The 15911-nt window shown below is 50.6% G+C and overlaps 6 protein-coding genes across 6 annotated transcripts; 4 read left to right on the top strand and 2 right to left on the bottom strand.

Annotated features, from left to right (window-relative positions):
- Positions 1 to 420: 420 nt before the first annotated feature.
- On the bottom strand, positions 421 to 1773 carry KD926_003465 (putative NAD binding Rossmann fold oxidoreductase; the record flags this gene model as incomplete). The annotated part of the gene is made up of 5 exons (XM_053094816.1): positions 421 to 632; positions 700 to 787; positions 862 to 1265; positions 1328 to 1423; positions 1491 to 1773. The coding sequence occupies 5 exons, from the start codon at positions 1771 to 1773 to the stop codon at positions 421 to 423; spliced, it is 1083 nt and encodes a 360-aa protein (XP_052950450.1).
- A 419-nt stretch (positions 1774 to 2192) lies between these two features.
- Positions 2193 to 3230, bottom strand: KD926_003464 (O-methyltransferase; the record flags this gene model as incomplete). Its single annotated transcript, XM_053094815.1, has 3 exons — positions 2193 to 2234; positions 2300 to 3052; positions 3177 to 3230. 3 exons carry the CDS (start codon positions 3228 to 3230, stop codon positions 2193 to 2195), a joined length of 849 nt encoding a protein of 282 aa, XP_052950449.1.
- Positions 3231 to 5398: 2168 nt separating this feature from the next.
- On the top strand, positions 5399 to 6916 carry KD926_003463 (uncharacterized protein; the record flags this gene model as incomplete). The annotated part of the gene is made up of 1 exon (XM_053094814.1): positions 5399 to 6916. One exon carries the CDS (start codon positions 5399 to 5401, stop codon positions 6914 to 6916), a length of 1518 nt encoding a protein of 505 aa, XP_052950448.1.
- Positions 6917 to 8415: 1499 nt separating this feature from the next.
- On the top strand, positions 8416 to 9460 carry KD926_003462 (uncharacterized protein; the record flags this gene model as incomplete). Its single annotated transcript, XM_053094813.1, has 3 exons — positions 8416 to 8571; positions 8633 to 8934; positions 8995 to 9460. The coding sequence occupies 3 exons, from the start codon at positions 8416 to 8418 to the stop codon at positions 9458 to 9460; spliced, it is 924 nt and encodes a 307-aa protein (XP_052950447.1).
- A 773-nt stretch (positions 9461 to 10233) lies between these two features.
- On the top strand, positions 10234 to 10890 carry KD926_003461 (uncharacterized protein; the record flags this gene model as incomplete). Its single annotated transcript, XM_053094812.1, has 1 exon — positions 10234 to 10890. The coding sequence occupies one exon, from the start codon at positions 10234 to 10236 to the stop codon at positions 10888 to 10890; it is 657 nt and encodes a 218-aa protein (XP_052950446.1).
- Positions 10891 to 12822: 1932 nt separating this feature from the next.
- KD926_003460 (uncharacterized protein) lies at positions 12823 to 15911 on the top strand (the record flags this gene model as incomplete). The annotated part of the gene is made up of 10 exons (XM_053094811.1): positions 12823 to 12859; positions 12922 to 13347; positions 13653 to 13796; positions 13849 to 14034; positions 14085 to 14125; positions 14172 to 14242; positions 14298 to 14440; positions 14630 to 14672; positions 14731 to 14835; positions 14881 to 15649. Coding segments are annotated over 10 exons (1965 nt in total), but the record flags the coding sequence as incomplete, so codon positions are not given.

The raw sequence follows: 15911 nt of genomic DNA, 5'->3' as shown, positions 1-15911 counted from the left end.
ATTGAGTAAGAGAAACTCCCGATGCGGTCTAGTCCTGGCCCTGTGGAGCACCACCGTCGCGGTAATAAAACCCGCGATTACTCCGTGGTACGCAAAACACCCCGATGGCCGCTTCCGCCCGGGCGGTGCTGGCGTCACGTGTGTATTAGCCCCGTAATTCTGCGCGATCGTAAGAATTCGAAACGGAAGACGGCAGAATCACGCCGCCGATCAATCCGGGGTACCCTTGGTTACCGTCCCGGTCCAGGTCTGCCAGGGTCTTCGCAGGTACTCGACTGCACTGTGTGGACATTCTGTACAGCATTAACTCTTACTCCATATGCAGGTAAACCAAATGATCGGCCGAGTGCAATCAATCAGAAAAGAATTGAGTTCATAATATCATTCTCATTTAACATGTTCTATATCGAAATTATCCTTCTAAACATCCAATGTCCGGCCGGTCTTGGAGCTCTCCTTCGCCAGCTCGATCAACCGAATCACGTCGCGCGCTTCGGCAGCACTGGCAGGAAGGTCGCCCTCCCCAGCGAGAGCCCGAGCGAACTTCCGGAAGTACTCGGTGTAGGTAGGCGGCTCCACCGTAGGAGCGACCTCTCTGACGGGCTTGCCGTCTTGGATGGTCGTCAGGACGCCTGCCGATGAAGTCAGCAATGTGTCGCTTCTAACACGTGGAGTTCTCTCTGGCTGGGATATGCTTACCGTATCTCTCACTCGGCTCCCGACCATATCCACTATCACCGGGCTTCACTCCCTCCTTGAGCTGATCTTCCTGAATATCGAGATGGAACTGTTCAGATGATAAGTTATTAGGCCGTTCCATTTGTATGGATGTCGCATGACTTCCGTGCCGGATATGCCTACCTTCTTGAAGCTACCCTTCTCTCCGCGGACCCAGAATCTCAACTGCTCCTCCTCGGGACTGACGACACCCGCCTTGGCCGTGACGAGCAGGCCCTGCTTGTAGTGCAGCAAGACGGTGAACGAGTCCTCAAAGCCAGAAGTGTTGACCTCGCGCTGCGAGCCAATGAAGCCGGTGATGCGGTCGGGCAATCCCAGCAGGTGCACGGCCTGGTCCAGCAGGTGGGTTCCCAAATCATAGATGGCGCTGCCGCCGGGGATAACCTTGTTCTTCCACTTGTGCGCGTCAGAAGACGGCTCCTGGGGGCGATGACGATCGAAGTGAGTCTCGAATTCCACCAGGCGGCCCAGCGATCCGTTCTTCACCAGTTTCGAGAGGGTGACGAAGTCCGCGTCCCACCGACGATCTGTACAGCTCCGAGATTAGGCGATGATCTTCAGCAACATGAAACCACTCAGGTAGACGTACTTTGGTAAACCGCCAACAGTTTGTTGTGCTTCTTCGAGATGTTGACGAGTTCGTCGGCTTCCTGGGAAGTGGGGGTGAAGGGCTTCTCGCAAATCACTGTGATGCCCAAATCGTCAGCGCAAGAACTTGACTTCAACAGCTACAGAAACGACGCTAAACCCACCGTGCTTTCCGTTCTCCAGCGCCAGCTTCGCCAGGCTAAAATGCGAGTCAGGAGCCGTCGTGATGATCACCACGTCCACGCCGTTATCCTTGACCAAGTCCTCGGTCGTGCGGTAGGACTTGACACCAGGGTGGTCCTTCTCAGCATCGTCGTCGGGCTTGGGCGTACGTTGCACGACAGCGTAGAGCTTAAACTGGGGCACTTCTTGGACAAAGGGGATGTGGAAAATTTTGGCACTGAAGCCGTACCCCACAACACCGACATTCCAGGTCTTGGAGGCCATAATGGATGAATCGATGGTGAGAGACTAAACAATAGAATTGACACAGGGAAATACAATCGGAAGAAACAAGAACTAGCGGGATCCTCTTGATTTATGTACAGAAAAACGGCGTAGACTAGCTGAGTCCGTGTCTGGCCTCCGTAGAAGAGTCGAGGGTGCGGGGGAAGGTCCTGGCGACGGGAACCTTTGGCTCGGGCGGGGCGTCAAAGGCCGACTTCTGCGCCGGCTCGGTTTTCTCTCTCCGGCCCCTCCGATGACGATTTCTCGGCCTTAGCATTTGCCATTTAGCAACGACGGCGAGACTCCCTGCCGAAGTGGCTAAACGATGCTCCCTTTCCCCCACTCTTTACTAATCCATTCTTCTTTCGTTCAATCGCTTAACTAGAGAGTATCGGGGTCAAGTGTTCCTGGACCTTCCTTTACTCTTGGATCCCCACACACCGAGTCACCTCAACGGCGTCCTACAGAATTTGTCAGAAAACATGGTCATCTCGCCCCTCGGACATAACCCGTGGCAGAAACTTACATTAGACCGTTCCGGCTGCTCCAAGGTACTCGTGTACACCAGATTCGGATTCCCCGTGATGTCGAACAGCGGCGTGGCATCCTGCCCCAGGAAAGACTGAACCGTGCGCTGGGGAATCCCCTCGGTGTTGTAACTGCGGGCAGGGCCACTCTTGGCGGCCTCACGCTTCTGCTCCACCGTGCTGCGCACATACTCTAGATAGGGCGGGTTTCCGGGATACACGACATTATCGGCGGCCAGAACCGACACGTCGGGAACGATGAGACCCAACTGCTCGCACAGCTTAAGATCCGTCGTGTACGCCGGCTTATAATGATCCAGAAACAAGATCTCGACCTGCTTGACCGCCCCGCTGGTATACAGCTTATGAAGGTTCAAATCACTCCGTCCGACCAGGATGCGCACGAAGTCACGCAGTCCCGCCAGCTCGATCAGCATGTTCGCGATCGCCGCGTACTCCGGGTTCACTTCTAAACTGTAGTATCGCTGTCCGCCGGCGCGACGCACCGCGTCGCCGAACAGGATCGCGGAGTATCCCACGTAGCCGCCGAGCTCGATCATGATCTGGGGTTTGCGTTCTGCGATCAGCTGTGTGACGACGTTGCCTTTTGCGGCGCCGACGTTCATGAAGCGGTAGCGGGTCGCGAACTCGTCGATCAAATCGAGGACTTTTTGGGGGTTGTCTTGGATTTCGTCGCGGTTGGGTTGGTCGTAGATGAAGTGGAGGAGTTTGAGTTCGCGGTTATCTTCGGTCTATGGTGGTTATTGTCAGCATTGCGATCATGGATAGCTGGCAATCAACTCTAAAGGAAACCCGGGAAAGCGAAATTGGAAAAAAAGGAAGGAAGGAAGGAAGGAAGGATTAAATTGAACATACCGACTCGCCAGGCCGAGGATGAAGAGGCGCCGTATAAGTGTTATCTTGAGCCATTTCGATAGTAGGTATGTACAGCGTGTTTAGACTCGGTCAATAACAAGTAAACAGGTACAACAGTCGATAGAAATTAAAGTATGTGTAGACAACCCAAACACCCAGATACTTATACCCCAGTCACCGTGATCCGTCAGTTATAGCCTTTATCAATCAGTCAGTCAATGCCTTATCAATAACTCCGAGCGCAGGAATTCCGCACATCTCCACATAGACCAACACCGGTGAAGTATGTGGTCATCGGTGGGTAAGTCGATTGGTCATTTGGTCTACTTGTTGGGGACTAGGGTTTATTGCGGATCAGATGGTTTACTGGGTAGCTGGTGGCACCCATGCTTTCAGTCACTGCTCGCCGGTAGAGATCTGTCCGTACTCCGTAGATTATGGATATGGACATGGACATGGGAGAGGATGGATCCTTTCGGTGATGTTTGCCGGATCCGTCCATCGGGCTGTCTCCGAGGTTGGTTCGGGCGAGACATTGATGTAACCTAAGGTATGTATCTAGCTGTCGGTCTTACTGTGTACGGAATCGTTGACTCATTGTCTAGGGATTATTATTCGGTGTCGGGATCATGTTTCCAGGGATTGATGTACTGTGTAGTAGTCTTCTTGTGAGTCAACTACAAACCACAGATAATCCTCCTCGGAAATAGGAGATACTACTCCATGCATGCCCGGCTATAACTTAGATCGTAGGGTGGTTTATAGTTCGTGCACTACGACGTCAATCTTGGAATAAATATCCGCGACTCGTCGGTGCTACTTACCTAAAATTGTATTGTAGATCTTACAGTCACACATATCTCCGATCATCTCTAATCCCCGAGGTCTAGGTTCTTAGGGTCTTCTCGGAGATAGATACTTTGATCTAATTTGACGTGGAGTGAATACCTGCTGTGCAGTTTGTTAGGTAGGGGAGGGGATATAGCTTCATATTCAGTATTTTGTAGGTGTTTTGCTCGGATACCATATTAATTACTAGAGGATATGTTGAGTCGGTTGGTGACTCTTTCTGGCTTCGCTTAGATGCTTTGTTATTTTTCTTTCTCGTTCTATTCGGGCTGGAATGGAACGTTTATTCGGATTGTAGGGAGTGTAGGTACCTAGGCGAGGGCAGGTATTAAATTTCATGGCCTTATCTTTATGGTAGCTCTTGTATACAAGCTTTGTTTCATTGAAACAAAGCTATAGATTGGAAAGGGTTCATGATCAATGATATTTCACTGGATGCGCTGCTCCAATTGTCAGTAGTATGGTGTCACGAGGGCAAGAATCGCGATAGAGTATCGAAGCATTCAAATAAGGTTATGCGCACACGAGTATTGAACGCGAAGAGGCACCATGATTTATCATCAAGATAATGCTCTGTGCATATATACAGTCGTCGTCAGTTATCTGCATGGCCAGCAGACGAGATTAATCTTCATCAAACCATGTTCTGGCTATCTGGATGATTCTAAGAGGTATATGAGGCTTTCAGGCAGACATAGCCCATACCCAGGCCTAATAGGCACCAGGAACAAGTGACACATGGCAGTGCAGATAAGTTACCTTATAGTTGGTATGCACCAAGATCCACATTAGCTGTAGCGCTAGGCTGAAGGATATGTAGCTGGAAAATCTCTTTGAGCCACGTTGTAAACAATAGTATGATGCGTTGCTCGCATATAGCATGCGACGCGTTGTCTTCGATTGAGGTGGAAGGTGGAATGAAATGGTTCATAACAGGCGTGTACCGGTAATTGCACTTTGCATGGTTCCTGTTCGATTGCTGTGTTATAGTTTTAGAGTATACGGGAGCGAGATTGAAGGAACATTCAATTAAATTTGAACGGGCGCGGACGGTGATTGACATGTGAAAATGGATAAATAAAAAGAAAAGGAAGGGGGGGAAAAAGCAAAGGAAAAGTTTCAGCCCAGCCAGCTCAAAGGGGGGTGATGCTGTAATGCATCGCTGACGTGGTCACCTTGCAGCATTCCGGAGGGGTAGCCAGACTTGTCAACAGACAACAAAGTCCCACGGTCATTTTGACCGTGAACTCCCCCTCTTTCCGACTCTCTTAAAGTGGTGTTTGAGTGTTTGAGTGTCAGTGTCAGAGTGTTTAACTAACTGACTGATTGACCGACTGGATGAATGAATGACTGCCGACATCCAACATAGCAACATGTCCGTCCCTACGGTCCGACGAGCCTTCGGTTCGATCTCCAAGCAGCGATCCCTCTGCTCCGTACGAGACAGACTCCATATCGGCGTGCTCGTGCACCTGTTCAACATCGCCATCGCGCTGCTGCTCTTCCCGCTGAACAATACGATCCTCTTGGCGGCTTACGCTGCGGGGTATCTCTCCTTCCTACTGTCGCGCTCGGACCCGATCCAACGACGCCAGGCCGCGCTGCGCGATGGCCAGTTCTACCCCAAGACGGTCGTCGTGACGGGCGTCGATACGCCGTACGGGCTGGCCGTCGCGCGGTGCTGGTCCCATCAAGGACACCGCGTGGTGGGGGTGAATATCGCAGAGACGTCGATTCCGACGGGCGAGAGCATGTCGAACGCGCTGGCGGCGTTCTACCGGATCCCGAAATCCAAGTATGTGGCTCGGCTGCTGGATGTGATCAATCGCGAAAAGGCCGACGTGTGGGTGCCGTGTTCCGAGAAGGAATCGGTGCTGGACGAAGCGATGGCCAAGCAGGTGATTGAGGGGAGGACCGAGTGCAAGTGCATCACGCTGGACACGGAATTAGCGAGCATGTTCGGTCGGCAAGGGACGTTCCAGCAGTATTTGGTCGAGAAGGACCTGCCGGTGGTGGAGAACCGGGAGGTGCAGTCGCGCGATTCGATCCATAAGATCCTGCATCGGTCGCCGACCAAGACGTATCGCATGTCCCGACCGGATCCTGTCACGAGGGAGAACAAGATCATCACATTGCCGAAGAGGACGATGAGTATGACCTATTCGGAGGTCAGCGAGATTCAGATCTCGAAAGAGAGTCCGTGGATCCTGCAGCAGCAGAGTCGGCTGGGGGAGTTCCTGGCCGAGATGCTTGTGGTCCACGGACATGTCAAGGCGATCAAGGTCCGCCCGGCGGATGAGCAATCGACCTGGGGTCAGTCCCGTCTGGACGAGGGGCTCACAATGTCCATCCACAGGCTGATGGAGCGGTTTACGTCGAAAGGGGGATATCGAATGACAGGTCACATCTGCGTCCGGGTCATGGTGGATGAAGAAGTCGACACCAGCCACGTGCGTTATGCGCTTCACATCAACGGGTGCACGCAGGGCGCAGCCGCAGTCAGCAACCTTTTACAAGATGCATCTGAGCAGCTCATTAGAGGGTATCTGGCTGTGGAGGCTCCGCATTTGAATGGTGTGATGACGTCCGATTCCGTCGACGCCCTGCGCACTCAAGCGGCCAAGTCCATTGTTTCCACGACGCCTCGTCCGAGATTCAGTCTGTATCAAAGGCTGAAGGAGCATGACGAGGACCGAAATTTCATCATCTTGTACCCTGTGGCCCAAAAAATCGACACGATCATCAGCGGTACCGAAAAGGCCCTCCTTTTCTGGCGAGATTGGCGATTCTCAATCCACGATCCGCTGCCGTGGTGGTGGGATGCCCATGTCTACCAACCGTTGAGAGAGCTGGAATCGATTGTGAGCGGGGTTGACGTGAAAGAAGCCTGATACCATTGTGCCTGTATTTGTTTCGTTCTGTCTGTTCATTCATTCCCATTTCGTTATCATGTTACCCCATTTGTTCCGGCGGCCAGACTTGTCGAGGATCAGTTTGCATGACATGACATAAAGGAGCATCGGGTGGCGTCTTGTCGTGCATAATCACCATTGTTTATTGTTTTCTGCATATTGTTAAAAGCAACGGCCTCTCAACTGAATAATCATTTCTTTCTACTCCGTATATCATCTGCCAATAATTGTTGGGCACGCATACTGTGTAGGCAAATCGGAGGACATGCCCTAGGAGTATATCCGACGAGTGTAGATCGGTGGAGCAAAGCCGAGGGACTAACGCAGTGGTGGCGTTGCCGTGTTTCCCGGAATAGATTGGTTTCCAGGAGAACGGGGTTTGAGCATCATCCTGGTTCATATTCTGCTGATGGGGATAATAATAAGGTAATTTGGTATTTGACGCTGGGGGGATTGGTTTATTTGATGTCATTAATTTGTCTGTTCTATGTAGATTAACTGTAAATAGAGATGGATTAAGGGGAATAATTGCGAGTACTCAGTCGTATTATGACATCAAGTCAATTAATGGTATAATTTTCAGGGTAATTAAACTGCCATAACTTCCATCATAACTGACCAACGGCGTTCAACTAAATATAGTAGTTCAAATACCGATAATCATGGACTCGTATACCGTGCGGTTCACGGTGGATAGAGTTTGCAGAGGAGTCTTCCGGGGCCTCGGCCTATTGAGAAAAACATTCAGCATTGTGGGAACCATGGAAGAGTCTGTTGCCTTGTCCTGAAAGTTGAATGACGCAGTTCCAACAATAGGCAGATACGATGTCGTCTCTTGGCAGTGGATTGCACTGCCCTACTTACGGGGGACAGTAAGTGACAGCAGAAAGAGAGAGAATTGTGCAGATTAGTTATGCAGCCTGGATGCCTGAGTCAGCCCAGCGCAGCCCTAAGCCACTCTGGGCCGGATTACCGTACGGTACAACACGCCTCGATATCGGCCACTTCCTCTTCCTTTCTTCTTTCTTCTCTCTCTCCTCTCTATCTTTCTTCCATCTTTTCAGCCTCGTGGGCTTGTCTTCTTTTTTGTGTCCTCTACTTGGTGTCATCCTGACCCCCTCGTGCGGCTTCGTCATCGCTTCCATCTATCTCCGACCCATCTGAGGCCCTGCTAGCCTCTCTTAGCGTCCGCGTGGCATCGATCGGGTTGCCCCGTCGCTGGTTTTCACTGCCTTCGCATAAACAATTCATTCCACCACTTTCTTCCGTGCCAGCAAACGCCCTCTCCCACCCGTTGGCCTCCTCTTCTCGACCCGAGACTCGACCGCGATCTCTTCACACCTCTTTCTCACTCGATCGAAGTCGACGAATTCCCCTGACGACCGACTTCATACCCTCTCACTGGCCTTCCTGTTCCTGGGGAAGCGCACTTCGTCGGGCACCACCACCCTCCCCTCTCCCCTCCTGATCCCACGAAAATGAAACTCGCACGACCTTCCTTCAATCCCGGGCGGACAAAAAATATCATCCATGGAGTGCAAGCATTGTTGATTTTTCTGGCGTGGGCCTTGACCATCGCCGTTTTCACAAAGGGTGATGGGATTGATGGACGATCGGCCTGGTATTGGGCCTTGGTAAGTCATCCGACTGACTACACTATTGGACCTGTCATCTAATGTTTAAACCCCTCTGCAGTGTTGGTTCAGCATTCCCGGTTTGATCTATCTCGTCGCAGTCCCCATGTGGCCGCGCGCACGGCGCTTCGGAAATGTTTACGCTTTCGCGACCGTCGATTGCTTCTACGCTGTTTTGTGGTTCACCGCTTGGGTTTGTGTCGCTAGTTACGTTGCGCAGGGTAAATCGGAGGGCAAGTCGGATGATGACAAGAAAAAGGACAAGGATAGTGACAAGAAGACCGGATGCGATAACTGGAAGTACGGCAGCGCCAGCAAATGCAATGTCAGCACCGCCACGGTCATCATGGGGGTCGTTATCTTGTGAGTACAAAGTTGTCGTTGTCGCTCGTCATTCCTGTCCCTAGCTAACACTCTCGAAAGCCTGCTCTTCATCGTAACCGCCTTCATGTCCTTCCGCAATGTCATGCACTTCCGTCGGACGGGCACTCTTCCCGATGCGGTCTCCGACCCGACATTCGCCGCGCAAAGCAAGGCCGCCTTCTCTTCCAACCCGCACGAATTTGACGAGGAGGAGGATGACTTCCGGTCTCGCGCCGGCATGGGCTCTTCAGTTCGCGGCGACCGCGATGAGGACTACGCTCTCCTCCAACAGAGCGAGGCGGATGAGCTTAGAAATCCAAACGAACGCTCTGCGATGCACGGTAGCTACGACCCGACAGCATCCAACACCGGCAGCATGCCGCAAAGCGACAACCCCTACACCAGCTATGGCGGTGCGTACGGACAGCACTACGGGCAGCCGTCCGAGTTCGGATCCAACATCAGCAGCAACTACGGACAGCCGTCAGAACTCGGATCCCACGTCAGCGGCACCTACGGACGCTAAGTCGACTCCCCAGTCGACGAGCGTTTCTTCTTACCCTTTCCCCTTTGCTGTATCTCGAAACGAAACCATGGAGCGGTGTTTGTGGGCGCACTTTTTCAACGCTGTACTACCCTTGTTTCTCTAGCTTGTTTTTGATCCATGAAAGCTCTGCATCTGATGATTATTCTGTTTGGTTCCGGGCGGAAGTGAAGTGCTGGCCATGTATGTTTTTATCTTGTTGTTTCCTTTTACATGATGATTTTGACGACATAACCCTTTCTTTCAGTGTTAAGTGTTGAGATCTTAGTTGCTCGGATGATTGCATAGGAATTTGAATTATATAGCGTGTCTATATGTCTATAATGTGGAAATGTAGTGTTGATACTAGTTATGTATAGGAGGATAGCTACAACTGGTCAATATTCGTGTGTACATAAAGCAAATAATCCAACAAACATTGGCAGAATAACGCAAGGCTCCATGGAGATATCGGCCTCACCGCCAAGTTAAAGTGTGGCAGTTCATCACCGCCTTCCAATCGGAGAAGTTCTTTTGGACAGCTTGCGGACTTTATCAACCGTCATCTTCCTGCATCCTCATCCTGGGCAATTCATTTCCTAGTGCTCATTTTTGCTCAAATTCCTTGTCAAATATTCTATTTGACTACTGAGTATGTCTACCCATTGACTTTTCCGTACCCATCTTCCTAACCAAATCTAGGCACAATACCATCCTCCAAACAGCCCAACCAGACAACCAAAGATACCCCAAGCACATCAAACACAGTCGTCAAGATGGCCAGCAGCGTCGACCTCTTCAACCACTACCCCCTCCACCTCGATCCCTCCTCGAAGGCGATCTCCCTCGACGCGTCATCCTCGACCTCATACTCCGCCCAACAAACCGCCACCCTCAACGAAGAACTCCAAGAGCTGAACGCCCTCCACCGCGCCCTCATCAGCGTCGACCCTCCCAACATCCCTCCTCCCCCTCTCCCCGTCAACCCCAAGCGCAGCGCCCAGATTACTAAACTCCGCGACTCGGCCAACACCGCCTTTCGCAAGAACAACTACGACGAGGCCGCCCGTCTGTACACCTACGCTATCGATATGGCGCTGGCTCGACCCGGCTGGGAGCCTGTGGCGCTGACTCGTGACGAGCTGGCTGGGCTGTATTCCAACCGCGCGCAGACGCAGATGGCCCAGCAGAACTGGCCTGAGGGGATGTTGGATGCGAAGACCGCTGTCGAGAGTAAGCCGATGGGCAATGTTAAGGCTTGGTGGCGCGCCGCGAAGTGTTTGGCTGAGATGTCGAGGTGGGATGAGGCCAAAACGGTTATTGAGCGTGGGTTGGATATCGAGGCCCGGGAGACGGAGGGCGGGAAGGAGTTATTGGCGCTGTTGGAGGAGGTCGAACAGGGTTTGAAGAGACAGGCTGCTTCGTCTTCTTAATCTTCGTCTTGATCTTGATCTTGATCTGGATTGGGGTTTTGATTCTTGATGTCTGATTTGCATTCTGCATTTGTGCATATTGCGTTTGCATTTTGTCTGCCTGTCTACTTGCCAGTCAGGCTAAAAATGATGGATGGATGGATTGAGATGGGATATCTTATGGGTTTATGTTATGGTTGTTTTTTGTTTCTGCTGTGCTATTGCGGGTTCTTAATTTCTTGCATGTTATGTTCTCTTGTAGTCATGTATGGGCTTACGTTTTTGATATTGTTCTTGGGCGTTTGATACCGGATACCTGATTCAATTCATCGATTATGATTGCATTCTTTGTATCTGTCTAATATGATTGTTGGTATTTGTATAGGTAGGAATGATAGGATACTTTTATGTGTTGAATTCGAAGTACACTGGATGATATAAATAGTTGGGAGATGCTTTGGTTCTAACTAGACTGGCTTGTGCTGCTGGCTTCTTGGAATTGATTGTGCAGGAGCAACTATTCTTTACATTTGCGTCCATCTTTGTTCTGGTCTACGTTTACTTGACTTAGTAACAACACCCTGATAGTTCACTAAAGATAGCCCCAAGACCTATAGCACACTAACCCTATATGGGCTGAGCATAAGTAACCATCCTCATTTTAGAGAGAGAGGCTTGCTTTTTTACTTAGCTCTCCTAATGCCGCCATTGATGATGATGGACGGATGGTGTCGAAGATGCATACACCACCCCAAAACAAAACCAATTCAATTGGTCAATTTAATCTTGAAAGAGAGAAAGCTGAGGAAAAGACAAAAAAAAAAGGAGAAGGTCGAACGCTTATTCCGACACGGGGAATCGAACCCCGAGCTGCCGTGTGAGAGACGGCGATGTTAACCATTACACCATATCGGATTGTTACGACGAATTGCGCTTTTAGGTTAAGTTTGGACCCTTTTGGTTTAGCGCTCTTTGTCGTTATGCGTTCCCGTACGTGGATCTATAAAGCCCTCCTCAATCCCTTGTAATCCCCTTGTTTCTTACCCTCACCTCTTAGTCTCATTGATTCTCGATTTGGTGAGGCATTTTTACTATTCATTCGGATCACCGAGCTCCACCCCCTGCGTTATCTTCTGTGCGACTAGTCGCACCTCTCAATCAATTTACGTTGCTTTTACTCGCTCCAGCCCGTCTTCTGTTCCCCCCACCATTACGACTAATCTGAGGCAATTTTGCCGTTGGCTTGCTGCGCCGACCTGTAACTACTCAGGTGGCGATCGCTCATCAAATTGTCACATCTAGAACATTGCCCGGCGAGTCTCAAAATCTGCCTCGAGGTTAGATCACCGAACAATGCGCGACTTCATTTATGCCTAGTCTGACTACTCGAATAGACGACCGTTTTCGCTCGCGATGCCAAACACCCCTTTCCCTATGACGGGTTAGTCGATATCAGGACGGCCTTCACGTTGGGATTCAATATATGTCATACACCATCGCTCAATTATCCTTCTATGTCTACGAGACCCACTATCAACACGACTTGCTGGAATTCCTAAGTTAGACCGACTTACAGAACGAGATCGCCACATAAGAAACAGAATGTTCTGCAGCAGCAGCATCCTAAGTGTTGCATCTTTTGGCTTAGGCCACGAAATAATGGGCAGGCGCAGCACAACAAACCTCACGATGATAGTAGTGTGGCCGCAAGTGATACGCAGAGATGCAAGCTCCAACAATAGCACGACATAGCCATTGGACTACATGGAGGGTTGGCTTTGCGATAGCCAACCGATTGGCAGGGGGATTTGTTCAGTCAAAGCTCTGGCGCAGAAATTTCGTTCCACATCCCGGTCGAACAAGGCGCAATCGATCAGCAAAGAGGTATAAAGCCAGGACGTGAGAGCAACGAATTCCTGCAAGTATCCAACCCCCTTTTCCACTCCAGTCAGCATGAGACCCTCTATGAACAACGCACGCGAAACATTGGGTGAGATCTCTATGGAAACGACTACATTGACCTCGCTAACTTGGGATTTTCCATCTTGATAGCGCAAAGCGACTGGCCTACGGTCGTTCTCCACGATTTTTCTAGTCTTGGCGCGCAGACAAATCCTATCCTGATCGAAGATGATGATGCTCCGTTGGGCTCAGAATCTAACCCTATCTTGATTTATGTTGAAGAGGACTATGGTTACGTTGAGGATGAGCAGATCAAATCTGATGCGGACACCGACATCATGGCCACGCCAGAGCCTTGGTGGGAGCAAATGTTCCGCGACAGCGTTGATCTCCTCGCGGACTCCGCTACTGATGTCGACGCTGAGGCTTTGACTACACCAGAGTCTTGGTGGGACATGTTGGTTGACGAAGATACCCTGTTGCGCGAGGCTGCGTCCGTTGATTTGGCCTCTATTCCACTGCTGATTACAATACCTATGTACGAAGAAAAAGTACCTAACAACAAGGATGAAAAAGGTCGGTTTCTGATCACGCCATTGGCTCCTATCAACTATCCAGTCTTAGACAGCGACCAAGGAGGCGATGATGGCCACTCTTTGAAACTACAGACTTTGCCTACTAACGATTCTCTTTCTTCACAGGGAGAACCGACCTTTGGTCAAGATTCGACGTTTGGCTGCAATAAATTAGGAACGAAGAAACGCCAACTATTGGATATAGAAGGAAGCGAAGTCAGACGGTCACAGCGATTAGCGAAAAGAGTTAGATATAATGGTCTCTCTACCTCAAGATTATCCTGAGCAGGTGCTGACCTGTTGTAGCTCAAGGCATTGGCACAGACGATTGGGCGGAAGCCTATTCACAGGCACGCGCTCTAGTCGGCCAAATGACCGTAGAGGAGAAGGTCACCCTTACTACTGGTATTCAGCAAGGTGACGACCCAAGCATTCAAGTTGGCTGTGTTGGTAATTCGTTCGCTCCACGATTCGACGTCGCATGACTTACATACCGATGTAGGCTTTATAAAAGGCGTCCCTCGTCTAGGCTTTAACGGCATGTGCTTCCAAGATGCGGGCAACGGAGTCCGAAGCTCAGACGGTGTGAGTGCTTATCCGGCAGGCATCACGGGCGCAGCTTCATGGAACCGCTCAGGTGTCTATCACAGAGGGTTCTTCCTTGGCAAAGAGTTCAAAGCCAGGAACTGTGGGGTTTAAGACCCCCATTTCTCATGCTATGACGCTAACGAACTTTAGGGAACACCTTACTTGGTCCAGTTATCTCGCCTATGGGCCGAGTAAGTCATCGCCTCCAATTTTGGGACCTGGACTAACCACCAGAAGGTTGTGCTCGGAGGAAGAGTCTGGGAAGGCTTCGGGCCCGATCCGTACCTTTCTGGGGAGCTTTCTTTTGAGTAAGGTATCCTCACCTTTGCACAAATAAGCCGCAGAAGCTCATTTGTATATCAGAACCGTATCAGGTATCCAGAAATCGGTCATTGTATGCGTCAAGCACTTCATTGGCAACGAACAAGAGACGAACCGTGTGCCTGCGGGAGCAAACGAGTCGGTTTCTGCGAACATTGACGATAAGACCTTGCACGAGCAGTACTGTAAGTGGGCAATGCCACTTTGTGAGGGGTCCCAGCTTACCATTGTAAAGTGTACCCGTTCCAAAGTGCAGTTCGTGCAGGTGCGGAAGCATGATGTGTTCTTATAATCGCGTCAACAACTCTCACGGTCATCATCTCAGGCAAGCATACGATAATTCAAGAACTGTAAAACATAACTAACTCGCGCAGATTGGGGTGCGACGTATACTCAGACGGCATCAGTTAATGCTGGGTAACAAGCCGTGTCCCGCCACGGCCTCTCTGAATACCATGCTGACGAAGTCTCGCAGACTCGATATAGCCATGCCGGCTCCTAGAGGTTTTGCCGGCAATCTGACCCAAGCTGTCGCCAATGGCACAGTATCTGACGCTCGACTGAGCGATATGGCAACAAGGTTCGTGGCAGGCACACTTATTAGGCGGTCCTAACATTCATTCAGAATCCTGGCCTCGTACTTTCAATTTGCACCGTTCCAAATCCCAGGTTTTGGGCAACCGCAAAGTGATCTTCCAGGCTTGAACAAAAGCTTCCCGTACGTCGACGCACGCGACCCAGCATCCAAGAGCACCTTGTTACAGGGAGCTGTGGAAGGTATCGTCCTTGTCAAGAACACCAACAACATCCTACCTTTCAAAGCACCCAAAGTCCTCTCCCTCTTTGGATATGACGGACCCGCACCTCATGTGGAAGCAGCATCTCTTACCGGTTACTACATCTGGGGGCTCGGCTATAGTTCTGTCAATGTCACTATAGAAGAGCACAATGCCCGATTTCTTTCCGGGAACGTCGATCCAGCTAATGTACCTAATGCAGCCTACGCTGGGACACTGATCACTGGTGGTGGGTCTGGGTCAAATACTCCTGCGTATATTAGCAGTCCTTTTGAAGCATTCTCACAACAAGCATGGATTGACGGTACCTGGGTCAACTGGGACTTTGTGAGCCAGAATCCTAGCCCTGATGTCAATGCCGATGCCTGTATTGTGTTTATCAATGCTTGGGCAGCAGAGGGCTATGATCGTACCTCGCTAACTGACGAATACTCCGATACTCTCGTTGCGAATGTTGCATCTCAATGCCCCAACACAATTGTCGTCATTCACAATGCTGGAATTCGGATTGTGGACGCTTTCTACGACCACCCCAACGTGACTGCTATCCTTTACGCTCATCTACCGGGACAGGATAGTGGGAGAGCTTTGGTTGAGGTATGTGGTCGGACGCTGGAAGAACGCATAACACTCATTCGATCCTGCTAAGCCAAGAATGCTGACTCCTTCGCCAGGTCATGTACGGAAAGCAATCGCCATCTGGTAGACTACCTTATACCGTTGCAAAGCGAGCCGAAGATCAATCAATCAATCAATCAAAATTCTATTAACCTGATGAAGCATATCTATTGAAACGACAGGCTATGCAGGCGCTTCGCCGAATGAAGCAGAATCTCGAGCCCTTACGCCATATAAACCC

The sequence above is a fragment of the Aspergillus affinis genome (assembly GCF_023601865.1).
Source record: "Aspergillus affinis strain CMG 70 chromosome Unknown NODE_183_length_50018_cov_87_542260, whole genome shotgun sequence".
NCBI classification, from domain to species: domain Eukaryota; kingdom Fungi; phylum Ascomycota; class Eurotiomycetes; order Eurotiales; family Aspergillaceae; genus Aspergillus; species Aspergillus affinis.
The sequence above is the reverse complement of the archived record's forward strand: the minus strand, read 5'-3'. Positions and strand labels throughout refer to the sequence as shown.